At 38.4% G+C, this 15,412-nt stretch overlaps 1 protein-coding gene across 1 annotated transcript in view; it reads left to right on the top strand.

Moving 5' to 3' along the window:
- The window catches only part of ttc3 (tetratricopeptide repeat domain 3), a 50,552-nt gene extending 36,570 nt beyond the window's left edge, over positions 1 to 13,982 (top strand). The window contains exons 33-46 of the mRNA XM_036143521.1: positions 249 to 813; positions 906 to 974; positions 3,503 to 3,649; positions 3,742 to 3,881; positions 5,429 to 5,491; positions 5,522 to 5,675; positions 5,785 to 5,888; positions 7,903 to 7,987; positions 8,355 to 8,447; positions 10,598 to 10,794; positions 10,893 to 11,007; positions 12,182 to 12,313; positions 13,539 to 13,631; positions 13,717 to 13,982. Coding sequence (XP_035999414.1) covers positions 249 to 813; positions 906 to 974; positions 3,503 to 3,649; positions 3,742 to 3,881; positions 5,429 to 5,491; positions 5,522 to 5,675; positions 5,785 to 5,888; positions 7,903 to 7,987; positions 8,355 to 8,447; positions 10,598 to 10,794; positions 10,893 to 11,007; positions 12,182 to 12,313; positions 13,539 to 13,631; positions 13,717 to 13,827 — 2,068 coding nt within the window. The 3' untranslated portion in view covers positions 13,828 to 13,982. The remainder of the gene's footprint in view (positions 1 to 248; positions 814 to 905; positions 975 to 3,502; positions 3,650 to 3,741; positions 3,882 to 5,428; positions 5,492 to 5,521; positions 5,676 to 5,784; positions 5,889 to 7,902; positions 7,988 to 8,354; positions 8,448 to 10,597; positions 10,795 to 10,892; positions 11,008 to 12,181; positions 12,314 to 13,538; positions 13,632 to 13,716) is intronic.
- The last annotated feature ends 1,430 nt before the right edge of the window (positions 13,983 to 15,412 follow it).

Genomic DNA, 15,412 nt, shown 5'->3' with positions numbered 1-15,412 from the left:
TTTAAATCACGATTATATTGAAAATGCGATTAATTGTTCAGCCCTAATTTTAATTCACTATCGCACAGAGACAAGAACAGCTCTTCTGTCTCAGTCAGTTTAGCGTTAAAGTAATTATTTCAGCACAATTAAAGGCGGCTTCTAGAAGTGTCTTTTTATGTAATTGAGGTGAAGCTGAGTTCTGCCAGCTCTTCTGTAAATAACAGAAAATGATGTGTTAAACACGTGGATCTTCTCTCCTGCTGCAGCTATTTTGCTCAGATCCTGGAGGAGCACGGCCCGCTGGCGGACGGGGACCGCCTGCTGGTGGGAGAGCTGGAAAACTTTCCCGCCGAGGCAAGAAGGAAGATGGCGGAGGCGGGCGGTCTGGAGGCCTTCCTGCTGGAGTCGTGCCGCTTCATCAAGCTGGGCATGTGCATCGGGCTGGCGCAGCACGCCGGCTCCCTGCAGCAGGCCGGACACGGAGCGAGCCTGGACGACCTGGATGAAATAGTCGATACTCACTCTAATATGACAACACCTGACCTGTATACGGCTGAAGATTTCACAGACTGCCTGGACCGCTCCTCCCCGATATGCTCTGGATCACTTCCTGTTCTCCCAAATCCGTATTTGTGCTCAGAAGGAGACGCCGTGTCCCAATGGTATGTTTCGAACTTTGACTTATCGGCCCACTATTTACCCAACGGTCACACGGAGCCAGATCTGGACGCTCTGGACGATATTTATGGGAATTCGGAAACTAATTCAGCATCGCATGGAAATATGTTACATACTGATGGAAATTGCGGCAGTCGACACGCTGCAGTACAGGTGAAGACCGACGTTTCACCCGCCTTTTTAAATCAGCCCCGTTTAAACATGTCCAACGCCTTCATAAAACGTCCTTATTCTTGCTCCTATAGACGCGTCGTGAGGCCACGAGTAGCGTTGCGGTGAACACCGAGCTTGATGAACGTTTCGAGAGATGCCAGGTGAGTTACACACAATTACAGAAATAACAAAAAAAACATCCACCAGAACATTTACCGTAGTTTTTGGACTATAATTCGCTGACGAAATATGAGTCGCATCAATCAAGAAATGTGTCATAAAGAGGGGAAAAACACAAGTGCCGTTTATTTAGAAATTTATGTCACAAAATCCAAGACTAACAACTGACATTTAATGTAGTAAGGCAACTTATTCAATTACACAGCTGCATCTATAATAGGCTTAATGAAGTAAATTAGCACAACAGGCCAGTAACTCCAACCAGCCGGGTCGTTACGCTGAAAGTTGTCAAAATTACGCTGAAATTGGACCGTGAGCGTAACAGTGCTACATGCTAAGCTAACAGTACGACACGGATGTTAGCAGCGAAACAACATACAAACACGAAACAACATACAAACACATGTTCAGTCTTTGTTGTCTACAAGTTTATGTTTCAGTGAATTTTTAAGCGGAACAAGAGCAGCATATAGTTTTGACGAGCCTGGAGCGCCCTCTTGTGGCTGTAGACGGTTATGTTTACCCCTTGGTTCATGTTGGTCAAAATAAATAAAAAAATTTAAACATGTTTGATTTGCAGTATCAGGCAAACTATGAAAGAAATTGTGACTTTTAGGCTGAAAATGCTGTAATTTGATGGAATAGAGGGTTTCAGCAACACGAGCTGATGGTGTTGATATACAACAGTACTAATAAAATATGTCCCCTTATAAATTTTCACACCTTAAAATCCTGGCTCCATGGAGCATCTGTCTTTGTGCTGATAACATTTTTTGCATCTATATCTCCAAATATCTCTACGGATAATTTTTTTACCTCTTGATTTATCTCCCTGGATCGGTCCCCATCGCAGTTTTAGCCTTACATACATTTATTTTTAGTTCTCATCATGCTTGGGATGGTGAACTACTGTATGTTGACATTTAGCCAGTTTGAAAAGTGTCTTTAGTTTTCGTTTTGTTTTTATTTTACCTGATGGACAAAAACAAGTGGAGATAGAAGAATATCTTCCACGGCTTTCAATGTTTCTTAAAAAAAAAAAAAAGCGGCGGGCCACAGATTCTCATTTGGATCTTTGGTCGGCCTTTGACTAGACCGTTTCAGTGCATTAATGTGGTTTGATCTAAACATGGGGTGTCACAAACTCTGCTTCTCGGCCACCTTTTGTCTCTGCTCGACACACAGAAGTCGGTTAATCTGGTCGCTTGCAGGGTTTGAGTAGATTGAGGTTGTGTTGGACCTGGAACACTGGAGTTTTGATCTGAACGGCTACATTGCATCTGGTTGTAAGTTTAGTCTCGTCTTATTACATGACGGGGAAGTCACCAGGTTGGACAGTGCTCTGTGAGATTTTAACATCTCCACGCCCTCCTCCCTGACCTCTGCTGTGTTCCCCGGCTCTTAGATGCTGGTTGATCAACCTCTGAAACCTTCACACGACATCTGGATTTATGTTGAGAATAAATCTCTCACATGAGGACTCTAATTTACTAAATAGGCAACTGATTCCTGTCGTTTCTATTCAGTGGTATCGTAGCAAACGGGGTAAATTCATATGCATGCTATACATTTTTCTTTTTTGCCTGTAAAAAAATAAATAAAACTGAACTACAGATATTTTCTTTCCACTCTAAAAATGCATTGCTTTTTGTTGGTCTGTAACATAAGTTCGGGGTTTGAAGGTGAAAAACCTCAAGGACATAAACTCTTTTGCACTCTTTTTCATTTGTCTCGGATCTCCATCTTTATTCAGTGAGAATGCTATACAGCATTCTCACTTATTGTTTTCCTGTTTTTCTTTATTATTATTATTCCGTCGGCGTCTAACTACTCCCGCATACTTCAACCAATTTCAACAATTTTGGTATCAAAATGTTCGGCTCGTTCATGGTTATGCTAACTTTTACACTTTTTAAAATATTTCTCTTTTTGTGCGATTTATTTATTTATTTTTGCTGTTCCCATTGAAATCAATGCAAATTGATACAAATTCCTTCACATTCTTCACATTTTTCAAATTCTTCCAATTCTTTCAATTCTAATTGTTCTAATTCTTCAAATTTTTACTTTTTTTTTTTTTAATTTTTTCAAATTCTCAAATTTTTTTCAAATTCTCCAATTTTTTTCAAATTGATTAAAAAAAATTTCTACTTCAAGTTCTTCAATTTTTTCAAATTCTTCAAATCTGATTTCAATGTTTTTCAGCTAATTTTTCTCTTCTGCATGGATCTTCTGCATCTTCTGCTCAAATCATTCTGCAGATTAGCATTCTCACTCGCTGTTACGAAGGAACAGCTTTTTCTAGTCTATTATTGAGATACTGTTGTGTTGAGATACAAGGACTGGATGAAAAATGAGAAAAATTAGCCAAACAGGGTCAGACCTCCAGAGAGGAGTTGAGATTAAAAGAAATTTGGGATCAAAATGTAAAACAGTTAAAGATAAAGATGAAGTTATTCTGAGTGGCTAGTTTAAACTTTAGGCCCTGCTGACTATCTTTTCTTGTCAGGGTGACATCATCAAGCAGGAGAAGAGCAACAGGAAGCTGGAGCAGAAAATAGCTAAAACTAAAACACGGGACAAACTCGATCCAAATCTCGGTGAAGTGATAATTTTAATGGAAAAGGAAATAAACGAGATCACCACAAATATCCAGGTAGGTCTAAAGCGGCTGCATCTACAGTGGCGTTGCATGGGGCCTGCTGTTTGTGATTGAGTTATTTTTTTATTTTTATTTTTTTTGCATAGGTGACCAATAAGGAGCTGGCGATGTTCCAGCAGAAGCTGGAGGAGGAGGTGAAGAAGGACCAGAAGGAGAAGAAAGCCAACCAGGAGGAGCTGAAGTCCCTAAAGACTGAGATGGAGCAGCTGGTGGAGGAACAGGGGAGGTGAGCAGCACGCTCTGCTGCAGCCCAGATTTTCTGAAATGGCCTTAAATTACATTTAGTTGTCTTACATTTAGACTTAGACAACTTTATTTGTCATTTTGTATGCACAGAGTGCGTACAGAACGAAATTTTGTTGCATACAGCTTGTAAATTGCAGTAAAAATGTAATTACAATATAAGGTGCAGCAGAGATTTAACCATCAAGTAAACAATTGAAATGTAGACAATGCAGGAGAAAGTCACAGTGTACAGGTGAGTATTTTTAAAAACCATTTGTATGTGCAGAATTTGATTGTGCAAAGGGCATTTGTGCAAGAATGCATTTAATAACTAAGAGTTCGGCAGCATTTGTAATGCTGGATGGAGATGCAATGATGCAAAATGTGCAAATATGTGAATGTTGAGTTTATGGGTTATAGTTCATCAGTTCAACAGCATTGTGAGACATGAGTCATGTCTTTAATTAATTAGTACTTTTGTGTATTTATTTTATTTTATTTTTAATGCACCAGCAGACTTTATTTGTACCATTTGTTGTTCAGTCTAACATATTTACATAGTTATTAATTGCGTTGGTTATCAAGTGAACTTCAGCAAGTCTTAAAGTTGCAACACGCGGGTCTGAAACTTGCAGAAACTCAGATTGAGGCCTGGATCGTGAAGACTGCAGCCCACACCCTGAAGCTTATCCAAACATATATTTTTTTATACTTTTTGTCATTTTAGTAGTTTTAGAAATGCACATGCATACATACATTGAACAATTAGACCCCCCTCTAACAAAAATGACAGAGCAACTAGTTTGACAGAAGCAGTTGAGTAATAATCAAAAAAAAAAGGAGGAAAAAGGTAATTAAATTAATTATACCGTTGATGTCAAGCTCTGATGAATGTTCCATTTATTCCAGTATTTATTGTATTTATAAGTGGCAAGTCTTAATAAAAAAGTCAGTCTCTCCATTGTGTGAATTTCCTCAATTATGTCCTTCCAGTCCGAACAAGATGGCGGTTCCGCATCGAGCCACCTGCGAGTTAAAGCTTTCTTTGCCCCTGCTATTAATATTAGTAATATTTGTAGGATATATCTATCAGACTTCCTCAGCTCTAGAGGTAAACTACCCAGGAAAACTGTAGTAAATTTAGGTCCATTTTAGTATTGATTTCTTTTACCACTTCTGACCAATAGGATGCTGGTAGGATTTAGTACATTCCCAGAAGACATGAAAATTTCCTGCAGACACATTCCTACAGTTCCTCCAACATTTTGCCTTCTCAGTGCCGTTACAATGTTTAGTTTTAATGTTGGGTGTAACAAAAAAAAAAACGCACCATGCATGTCCAGGAAAATTTCCTCCATAGGTCAGAACTTGACGTGTGAATCACAGAATTACGTATATTTAACCAAACATCATCAGTTATTGTTATTTTAGCTTCTTTTGTCCCATTTAACCTTAAGATATACTGTATTACATTTTCTCTCCGTTTGTAGACCTGAGTATAATTTGATTCAGTGTTTTTTTTTGTTTTTTTTCCCCTCCCATGTGCAGCCTCTCCAGGACCATCAGAGAGAGAAAGGCCAGCTACGCGGCCAAGTTCAACAAATTATTGGAGCTGAGGTGAGCAGCAGCAGGAAGAAACGCAGGACTTACTGAAACCCCGACCTATAAATTCTCACCTAATGCCTCCGATTTCCTCAGTAATCAGTCAGCGGCTGAGAAAATGAGTTTGGAGGATGAGATCAGCCGATCCAAGGCTCTGCTGGCCTCTGCTTCCAGGAGGTCTCACAATGCTCAGGTAACTTTAACTTGCTCTGGAAGAACGTCCTACATACTTAGAGTTAGGGCTGATTAAATGAAGATACACGTCGGGGTTTGAAATTAACCTGCTTGTTTGTTCTCTCCAGCTGTCGGTGGTTGAAACCAGCAGAGATCAGGGTTTGTACGGCCTCTACAGAGAGCTGGCCGAGACCAAGGCTTTGCTGAGCAAACTGGACGAGGCAGCGTACAGGTGAGAGGAGGGAAATCACAAGTGAGCAACAGATGGAGGTTTTTACGCCTTAGAACGGTTCAAAGTACGCAAACAGAACCTGTTCACAGCAGCTTAAAGTCTTTAGCTCATTATGTTTCCACAGAGGAGTTTGTTAAAACAAAAATAAACTGTTTTCACATTTACAGATTTGACAGAAACACAAGGGAGAGTTAATGTCAGTATTTAAATCCCAGCATTTAAGTATACATATTACATTTAAATGAGAAATATTTATATATGATCAAACAAATCTGGAAATCTATGAATAATTATAGGTATAAATACTTAAATGTGCTAATTTATTGAATGAAATATGAATTATATGTGGATATTATTTAAAACTTTTATTCTTTATATGGTAAAATAAGATAAATATTTCATAGTTGCATTGACTCAGTCCATGAAATAATTTAAACCAAAGTGGCCACTGAGATTATCATAAAATATGATTGGTCAAGCTGCAAAGAACCTCAGATTTAGACCAATCGGCTTTAAGTACAGCACTACAAGCCCCACCCACCCATGAACCCCAATAATTCAGCTGATGAAGTAATTAACAACTATTTAGCATATCAGAAAGAATTAATAATTAGAAATTATGCATTTTAGAAAAAAACGTGCATTTTATTAGCTAACTTATTACTGGCTACTATAGTTAGAGATGATTTGTCTGAAGCTGGCTTGTCACACAGGTTGACCAATCAGGTGCTTGGGTGCATTTCTTGTGACACAGTTACAGTTTAAGGCGAGCGAAACCTGCTGCCCCTGTGAAAAATGGAGAGAAAACACAGTTAAACATTTATAGATGAGAGCCGGTCACAGTTATGGCTCCAGTTCCTGGTGACCTCCACTGGCGTTGGTCAACAGATCTGAAACTCAGTGGTTCTCCTTTATCTAGAGCAGGGATGGGCAACTTCCATGATAAAGAGGGCCACATTTTTTTCAGCACGACCATTGGAGGGCCACATGATCACGCACTTCAAATAATTGGATATGAAAGACGCTACAAATTATTCTCAATAAGAACAAATTTTAGATGAATTTATATCTGTATGTTTACTGCACCAACATATAACTATTTTCTGCATATAAATGCATTTTAATATGTACTTAAGCAAAAGACAAACCGTTTGCTTTAAAAAAAATTGCAAAAAAGGAATTTAAACTCCATATCAATGCATTCAGGAGCATGGGTAATTTCAAATTTACAAGGAAAGAGGCATAAAACGGAACAGAACTTAACTGAAACAATAATGTGTCTATCCAGAAACTGTGTGGGCTTTCTTACAATACTGAATGCTCTATAATTGTATTTCTGTTACTTTTTGATTATGCGAATCTGTTAGGTTTTTATTCTGAAAAATCTAATGTCCCATGCTCCTGAATGCACCATAGCTTTCTGACGCTCACAAATGCATCACACTGGTCTGTGAACGCGGTGCTGCACGTTTGATCTTCTGCTTAAGACAAAGCTTTGCAGTTTCAAAACTTACGTCGGCTCTCACGGTTTATGTTGTGTGTGAATGACAAGAGACCAAAAAAAAAAAAAATTCCCCATGTCCATACTTCTTCCCATTTTGTCTGAAAAATGTGACTTTCTCGTCAAGTTTTCCCTTTATTCCACTGCTAGTGGCCAGGGCTCTTGACTTTCTTCCTCGCTGATGCAAAGCGGCCCATGCCCGCTATTGTTTGGGTACGGCCCCCTATCGGTCAAAAGTATAATTACAAGGTTTTTTTTTTTTTTTGGTTTTTTTTTTTTATCATTATTAAATTATTATTGATCTATTCGCGGGCCGCACTGAGTGATGACGAGGGCCGTGTGCGGCCCCCGGGCCGCAAGTTGCCCATCCCTGATCTAGAGAGTCCGGTTGCCTCCGACTTAAGCCTGTTTGCTGATACGATGACCCGGAAAACTGAGAATTAGCACAGACATGTTTTTCTTTTCTGACAAACTAAACCATTCAAACACTTTTTGTTTCGGTCACTTGTACAGAACCCCATGTGCGGAGCTGGAAGTGAAGAGGAACAACTGCAGGGCTAGGGTCGACGAAGTGGAGAAGAACATATCCAGTGCTGAGGTACCGTTGTAGTCAGACCTTTTATTGTGAATAAAAATGAACCAGGAGCAGAAACATTTCCATTCTTTTTGTAGTTTTCATATTTCACTCATCAGACAGTCGTCCACAATTCTCTACATTTTCAAAAGTGTACAAAACATACTCCTAAACACGGGTTGTATATAATAAGTCATCATTTAAGCGTAAACAACTCACCCCCAAGGTGTGATTTGTACGCTCGTGAAAAGGCTGACAATTGTGAACAACAACCCCTAACTTAATCGTAATTTGAATGTGAGACAAATCTGATGGAAAAAAAATGCCATTGGTAATTTTTAAAAGTTTGTAGGAATTAACTTGAAGCCTGTTTATATATTTCTGTCCACAGAGACGCTTCCAGGAGCAGCTGGACCAAGTGAAGGACAGACGGGTCTCTGAGCAGCGTCCGGTCGATGGTGGTGCCGAGCCTGCAGCTGCATCGGTAAGACCAGCACAACACGCTGCTTTTCTCCACTTTAGTCAGTATTTAGGTGCAAATTTTCAGGCTTTTTTTATTCTTTGGTTGCAGAAAGTGAGCTGGAAAACGTATTAGTAGCTTCGCTTTTGATAATCATTTTGTAAACTAATGAAGCAGAGATGCTAAATGGGTCATAGTACTGAATTTTACACCTCAAATTATTTTAGCTTCTATTCTTCACCTGTATGTCAATATATTAATATGTAGCGATGGTGGATTGTCTTTGATCAATTATCAGCAGATAAATACTGAAACATCAGTTTTTTCCCCTCCCTCCTATTTAATGAGTGCATCAGAACGACGAACATTTGTAATATGCAAGCTGTAAACGCACCAAATGGAAAAAAGGATGTCCTGTATCTAGAACTTTAAACGTTTTAGTCAGAAAATCGGATCAGCAGGTCAAAGAATGTCTGAAATAGGCATTGACATTACATATCGAATGGAAGTTATAAAAGTTTTATATAGACACGTTATATGCCAATACCAAAAAGTCCAAAATGTTGTTGTTTATGATAAATTAAGGTTATATACACCAAGCCTCCATCCTGATATTGTTTTGATGGTCCATTTTGTGGATAAATGCCGGTGCCAGTGCCGGGCGCGATTAGCAGATATAAACAGACGTGGCGCCATGTATCGACAGTATTGTAGATTTATCATAATGCTAGTTTGATTAACTAATAAATTAAAATTTAAGAGCCTCATATCAGAACATTTACTCACGTCAGTCAACTCTGCGGTCACATCTGAGCCTCGGCAGGTTTAGCGTCCGCTTCAGTATACACCAAGATTCAAACTGTATTCCCAGAGACATTCCAGTCTTTTCCCTCTTGGAATCATGTTTTTATTTTATTTAGCGTTTTTTTTCCCACTGGATCTTGGACCTTTCTCCATTGTTTCGGCTCCCGATGCTAATGGCCGTTAGCTGCTTCCTTGTTTTAACCCCTGCTGCACATGTGCAGTAAGTACTTCCATTAAAAACGTAAAAACCACGAAAGGCTTTATTTACTAATAGAGCAAAAACAAAGGATAAAACACCAAAAATAACAACTAATACGCCTGCAGGACGTGATAATCTTTCATAAAAACTTTGTATGCAACCAGAGTGAGCTACTGATGCATAAAAACAAAATAAATAACGTGGCTATACACCTTTAATGTCGATATAAATAAAATCACGTCATATTCTATTGATCTAATACATGGTGCACCCCCAAAGCTCTGTTTTTGGCCCAGTTCTTATTTTTTTGCTTCTATATGAACGTGCAATTCAGACATTGTGAAGAGATGTTTGTTTTTGAAGGAGCAGTAAAGCTGAATGTCATCTGCATAAATGTGATATTAGCACTTTTATCGCTTTTATGCAGATGACATTCAGCTTTACTGCTCCTTGAAAAACTGATATTTTTAAAATGTCTGAGTTGTTTGAGTGCCTAAAAGAAATAACAGTGTGGTTTAAAAAAAAAAAAAAAAAAAACTCCCTTCAACTGAACTCTAAGTAAACAGGTTAATACTTTTGAACTCTGTCATGAAGCCAGACGTAGATGTTGTGTTTGAACAATCTCTTGAATGTCCCTAAAGTCCGTTTGTATGAAACTGGTTTCATCATTTATCTAAACAAAGATGGTTGTAGTCAAAGAGACAAACTTATGGGTTATTTCTTCTTTCATTTCTCTCGTTCAGACTATTCTTACACAGATGCATCAAAATAAAAAAATGGTTCAAACTCTTAGAGGAGCAGAAGACTTCACATAACTCCAGATTTAAAGTCTTTGCGCTGTTTATTCTAGAGTCTTAACCTTTCACAGCTCTGCCGGGTTAAGCCTTTTCCCATATTACCTCAATTGTGGAACGAGTGTTCTTTATTTTTTATGTTGTCTTGAGAGCCTGAATTTATTTAAAAAAGCGGCTAAAATCCTTATTCAAACTTGCTTTTTCTTCTTGAATATTTGGCAATAATCATAAATTTGCTCTCGTCTTAAATCGTGTTCTTTTGTGAAGCACTTTGGGACTAAAAGGTGCTGCATAAATAAAATGTACTTGACTACAGATCAGTCCGTCTCTAAAACGTTAAAATATCTGAAGTGTTTTTCTCTGTGTGGACGTTGCAGCTTCCTGCAGCAGCCAAAGATCTCCTCCCTCAGGCGTCGGCTCCGGCCGCCCGCAGCGACTCTCCTCCTCCTCCTGCAGCCGCGTCGCCGCTTCCCAAGCAGCACAAACCCGCCGCCCGGAGGCTGGAGCCGCAACACGTCACCGTGTTCGAGAAGGCCGTGGAGAGCCTAGCCGCCATGTTTCCGGACTATTCCAGGTAAACGGCTGGACCTGCAGACACGGGCAGTTCTGATTTTAAAAAAACACGTCTGAGATCGATCTTTGTGATGAAACGGGTTTTCTGCTCGTCTTCAGGCACGATCTGGTGAGGTTCATTCAGGAGTTTCGTACATCCAGAGCGGGAAGCCTGTACAACGTGTCGCTGCAGGACGTGGTGAGCGGAGTAGCGCAGCTCATCCTCGACCATCAGGTACGCAAAAAATGCTTTAGAGCAGGGGTGTCAAACTCATTTTGGTTGAGGGGCCGCATACAGCTTAATCTGATCTCAAGAGGGCCACAGGAGTAAACTCATTACAAGATTAAATAGAACTAATAAAAGTGGACTTGTTGTTGATTTTTATATTAAATATATTTCACTTTTACACAATATATTATGAATAACCTCAGCGTTTTTAAGAAAAGTATGTGCAATTTCAACAATACTTTTACTCAGTTAAACATTTACTTGTGCATTATGCATAAGAACTGATCACAGTGATTATACAATGTTGAAAAACATTTATTCACATTTTTTGGAACTTAAAAACACTGTCCTGCATGACAAAATACATCAAACAGATAAAAATTAAGAAATTATTTAAATGTTTCCACATCTGAAGCTTAATCTGCTGATTAAAACACAGCGCCCCTCGTGGACAATATAGGAACTGCATATTTTCAATTAAACGAAGTACATGTTTTTTTTCAATAATTGTTTTATCATTCTCTTCCTTTTATCTCCTCTTTCTTTCACCTTTTCTTTTTTTCTTCTTGTTCTTCCTTTCCTCTCCTACTTTCCCATTGTAGTGTCCATATCATTTCAGATATTCCCCGCATGAATCATAATAAAACTATTCACATTCATAAATCAAGCAGAGCACTATGGCAAAAGCAGTACTGCTCCACTTGTGAAATCAAATCTGATGAGCTCTTTTTGGCATTAAGACAAAAATTCTTATTGCCACATTGCCAGACAGGACACTGGGCGCCTGACACCCCTGCTTTAGATTATTAAAAAATGAGCTTAGTTGATCAGAGTTTTTCTTCTTTTACTTCTGCAGCCAGGTTTACGGCATCACTTCTGTTCCACAGTTACATGCTTTCAAGTTATTTAATGTCAAATAAGCCTCCGTCTGTCAGGTATTGTCCTGTGGATATCAGGCGAATTTGCTTTATTTAGACAATATTTTGAAGTTATTCAAGCAGGAGAAGGTTCTGTAGGGTTTCTGGAGCCGTCCTGTTGTGAGGACAGATCTAAGGAGACTCGTACCGTGTAATATTTCTCATGGATATCAGATTAGTCTGATATTTATATTCCTCATATATTACACTTTGAACTGACCAGACTGACCATTGTTTTTTTTTTTTTTTTCTCTCTCCTCCAGGAAAGACTGAACTCTGCCAGAGCCAACATTTTGGGTCGATCCAGTCCAGCCCAAGGTGCCGGCTCTCCTTCGGTGACCCAGAACCTTGTGTGGCAGCGGGTCACAGCCCAGAGAGTCAGCAATCCCAACGCTGTGAGTCAAAGACACTCATTCAGCAAATTTAGCAAAGCAGAGGGTTCAGTGCGTGTTTTCGTCCAAACGTAAATAAAATGCTTTGATACTTTCAACACAATTAGTTATTTTTTCCCCCTTAATTATTGCAAAGATTCAGGACTGAGTCGCCTTAAAACGTCTCTAAAAACAGATATTCTCCAAAAAAAACTTCTAGAAGAATGTGCAGTGTTTGTAGTTAAATCCTACAGATTTAGTTAGAAAATGACCTGCATGGTTAAACGTGGTTAAATGGAGCAGAAGTAAGCCTGATGGTGTCGGCTGCATGAAGTCTGGCCATTAACACTGGGAGCGATAATCAGGCGATTGGTGCCTAAACCGTTCCTTCAGATCCATGTGTGCACCTCTGGGCTAAAATCCAAGCAGTAGATTAGGGCTGAACGACTTTGTAAAATAATCTAATTGCGATTTTTTTTTTCTTAATATTGTGATTTAATGCGATTTTTTTTCCCAGTTTAATTTATCATGCGTTTTAAAATATATACAAACAACAAATTTGTTTCCTCGCCATGTGGATTAGTTCCTAAAAGACCCGCAGCATCTAAACTCAGAGCAGAAATGATCGCGTTCTGCCTACGATATATCTTAATCAAGATTGCAATTTTGACTTTTCTCCGCATTAACCACAAGCAACAAAAATGGCTTCTAAATAAAGATGTTTGTAAACAAGGACTATTTTAAACATGAACTTTTAATGTTTCTATTAATCAGAATATTATTCAAGAGAACAGCTTTTAATTTAATTAGACATCAATCCTTGTTGAACATAAAGTCCAACCAACAAGCAAGTCTATGTATTAAACTGATTGAGCTGTACTTAATGCTTTGTATGATTATATAAACTCTAAAACAAATAAAATTAGATTATCTCACTGCTGCAACTGTCTTCCCTTCCATGTGGAGGCAAACCCACCTTAAACATTTTACCAACACCTAATGGACGCGTCTAATTCCCTAATTGTTACATAGCCAGAAATTGCAGACTTTGCGATTTGAAAATTGCGTTATTTTAAATCACAATTATATTGAAAATGCGATTAATTGTTCAGCCCTACAGTAGATCCTATTAAACTCTTTAAAAACCGTCCCCTGACTTGCCTCAGACCTTTAGATCACGTTTAGTGTCAAACTGAAGCTTTGACAGCCGTCCAGTTCGTTTGTTGCTGACTCTGCGCTTTGATTGCAGCTGAACGTGGAGGACCCGTGCATCATCTGCCACGAAGACATGGGCCCAGAGGACATTTGCGTGCTCGAGTGCAGACACAGCTTCCACGATGAGGTGAAGGCACTTCTCGGGGTACGAAGACGCGTCGGGGGGCCGCGTAGGTTTCTGGTTTTAATTGTGTGGTTCTGGTTGTGTTCAGTGTATCCGGTCGTGGCTGAAGGAGCAGAATACGTGTCCCACCTGCAGAACCCACGCTCTTCTGTCTGATGACTTCCCCGCTCTGTCCGGCAGGAGGCGCCAAGCCCCCTGATGGCCCAAAACTTCACTGCCAACATTTCTGCTTTTAATCTTATTTTTAAAATTCTTTAAATTCAAAAATTGTATCCGTTATTTTTATTTTTTTTCTTCTGCTTTTAGAGACTGTTTAATAAGTTGAAGAAATAAACAGCGTTCTGTTGGAACTCATCTTCTGTGTTCTCTATGCTTCAAGTTACAGATAATTTTCTCAACAAACTTAGATTTTAGACTAAAACAGACCAGAATTTACGATAAACGTTGAGCTTCAAGGTTAGTGGAGGAGACGAGTTTAAAATTGTGTACTTTAAATACAGCTCTCTGTTTATTGTGTCAAATGAGGCTTAGAATAAATTCATGATTTATTTATTTAACCAGGAAAGTCACCATTGCGATTAAAAATCCCTTTTAGAGGGAGACCTGGCATTGATCATTGCAGTGGCAACTCATGATGTCGAAAAATCCAACCATGTACAGAAACTTTTGGAAGAAAAAAACATTTAGTTTTAGATTAATGCCACCTTTTTATTTGCAGAAAAAAAATCAGAACAATCCAACCTTTTCTAATATGCAACAATGTAGAAAAATCAAAAGTGTGAAATCAATCCTGTTTTGCTTAAAACCCCCATGTTAATTTAACAAAATTCCTTCCTGCCTGAAAAACTGTCCATCATTAATAAATAAAGTTTTTTTAAACTGGACTTTAAAGCCCCAGTGTTGGAGATTTTCACACTGGTGCGCCATCTAGTGGTGCGCTAAACGAATTACAAACTAACTCACCGTTAAGCGCCGTAATATTTAGAAGCCAGAGTATCATAAATGTGACAACAGCTATGTTTACAGGCACACAATTTCACAATCGGATTAAATAATCGAATTTTAGTTTATATGGCCACACAATCAATTAATCCGGTTATAATGTGCATGAATATGCACATGGCTTTATTCAGAATAGAACCACTCTGACATGCGCAGTTATCAAATTCCCCTAAAAGAAAACCGACTAAGACGTTTAATTTTTTTTTTTTTTACTATTTTTGTTGTCTTTGCTAAGCGACAAAAAAAGGAAACAAAGCAGTAATATACGCCTTCGTTTTTCTTCAAAGCGCTCAGACTGCAGTTGCAGGATTTTCTACTTACGTTGAAACGTTACTGAGTAAGTAACAATTTTGAGCTCTTATTTTTTTCAAACAGAAAATTGTATCGCACGGAGCCCCTAAAGGGACATTGAAGGGAAATTTAAAAAGAAATTGTTTGCACCAGAAAGTACTTTTTTTTATTTTTTTTATTAGGGTTTCATTCAGAGTAACGGGTATGGAGGACCAAGTCTTCCATAATTAAAAATAAATACAGAAATAAATAAATGCTCAATAAATAAATATGCATACAATTATGTGCCACCGAAAATATAATAAACAAATAAATGTAGGTTGAAAATAAATTATACAGTGAGACAAAATGTATATATCTCCTTTAATTAGCCACTTTATTTATTAATTACTTATTTTTAAGTATTTATTTATGTGCATGTTATAATATTTTTGTCTGTTTTATTCTTTCTTTGTATTTTTTTGCCCTATTTATTTCTCCGATGCTATTTA

The sequence above is a fragment of the Fundulus heteroclitus genome, chromosome 11 (genome assembly GCF_011125445.2).
Source record: "Fundulus heteroclitus isolate FHET01 chromosome 11, MU-UCD_Fhet_4.1, whole genome shotgun sequence".
Lineage (NCBI taxonomy): Eukaryota > Metazoa > Chordata > Actinopteri > Cyprinodontiformes > Fundulidae > Fundulus > Fundulus heteroclitus.
This window is presented reverse-complemented; position numbering and strand designations above follow the sequence as displayed.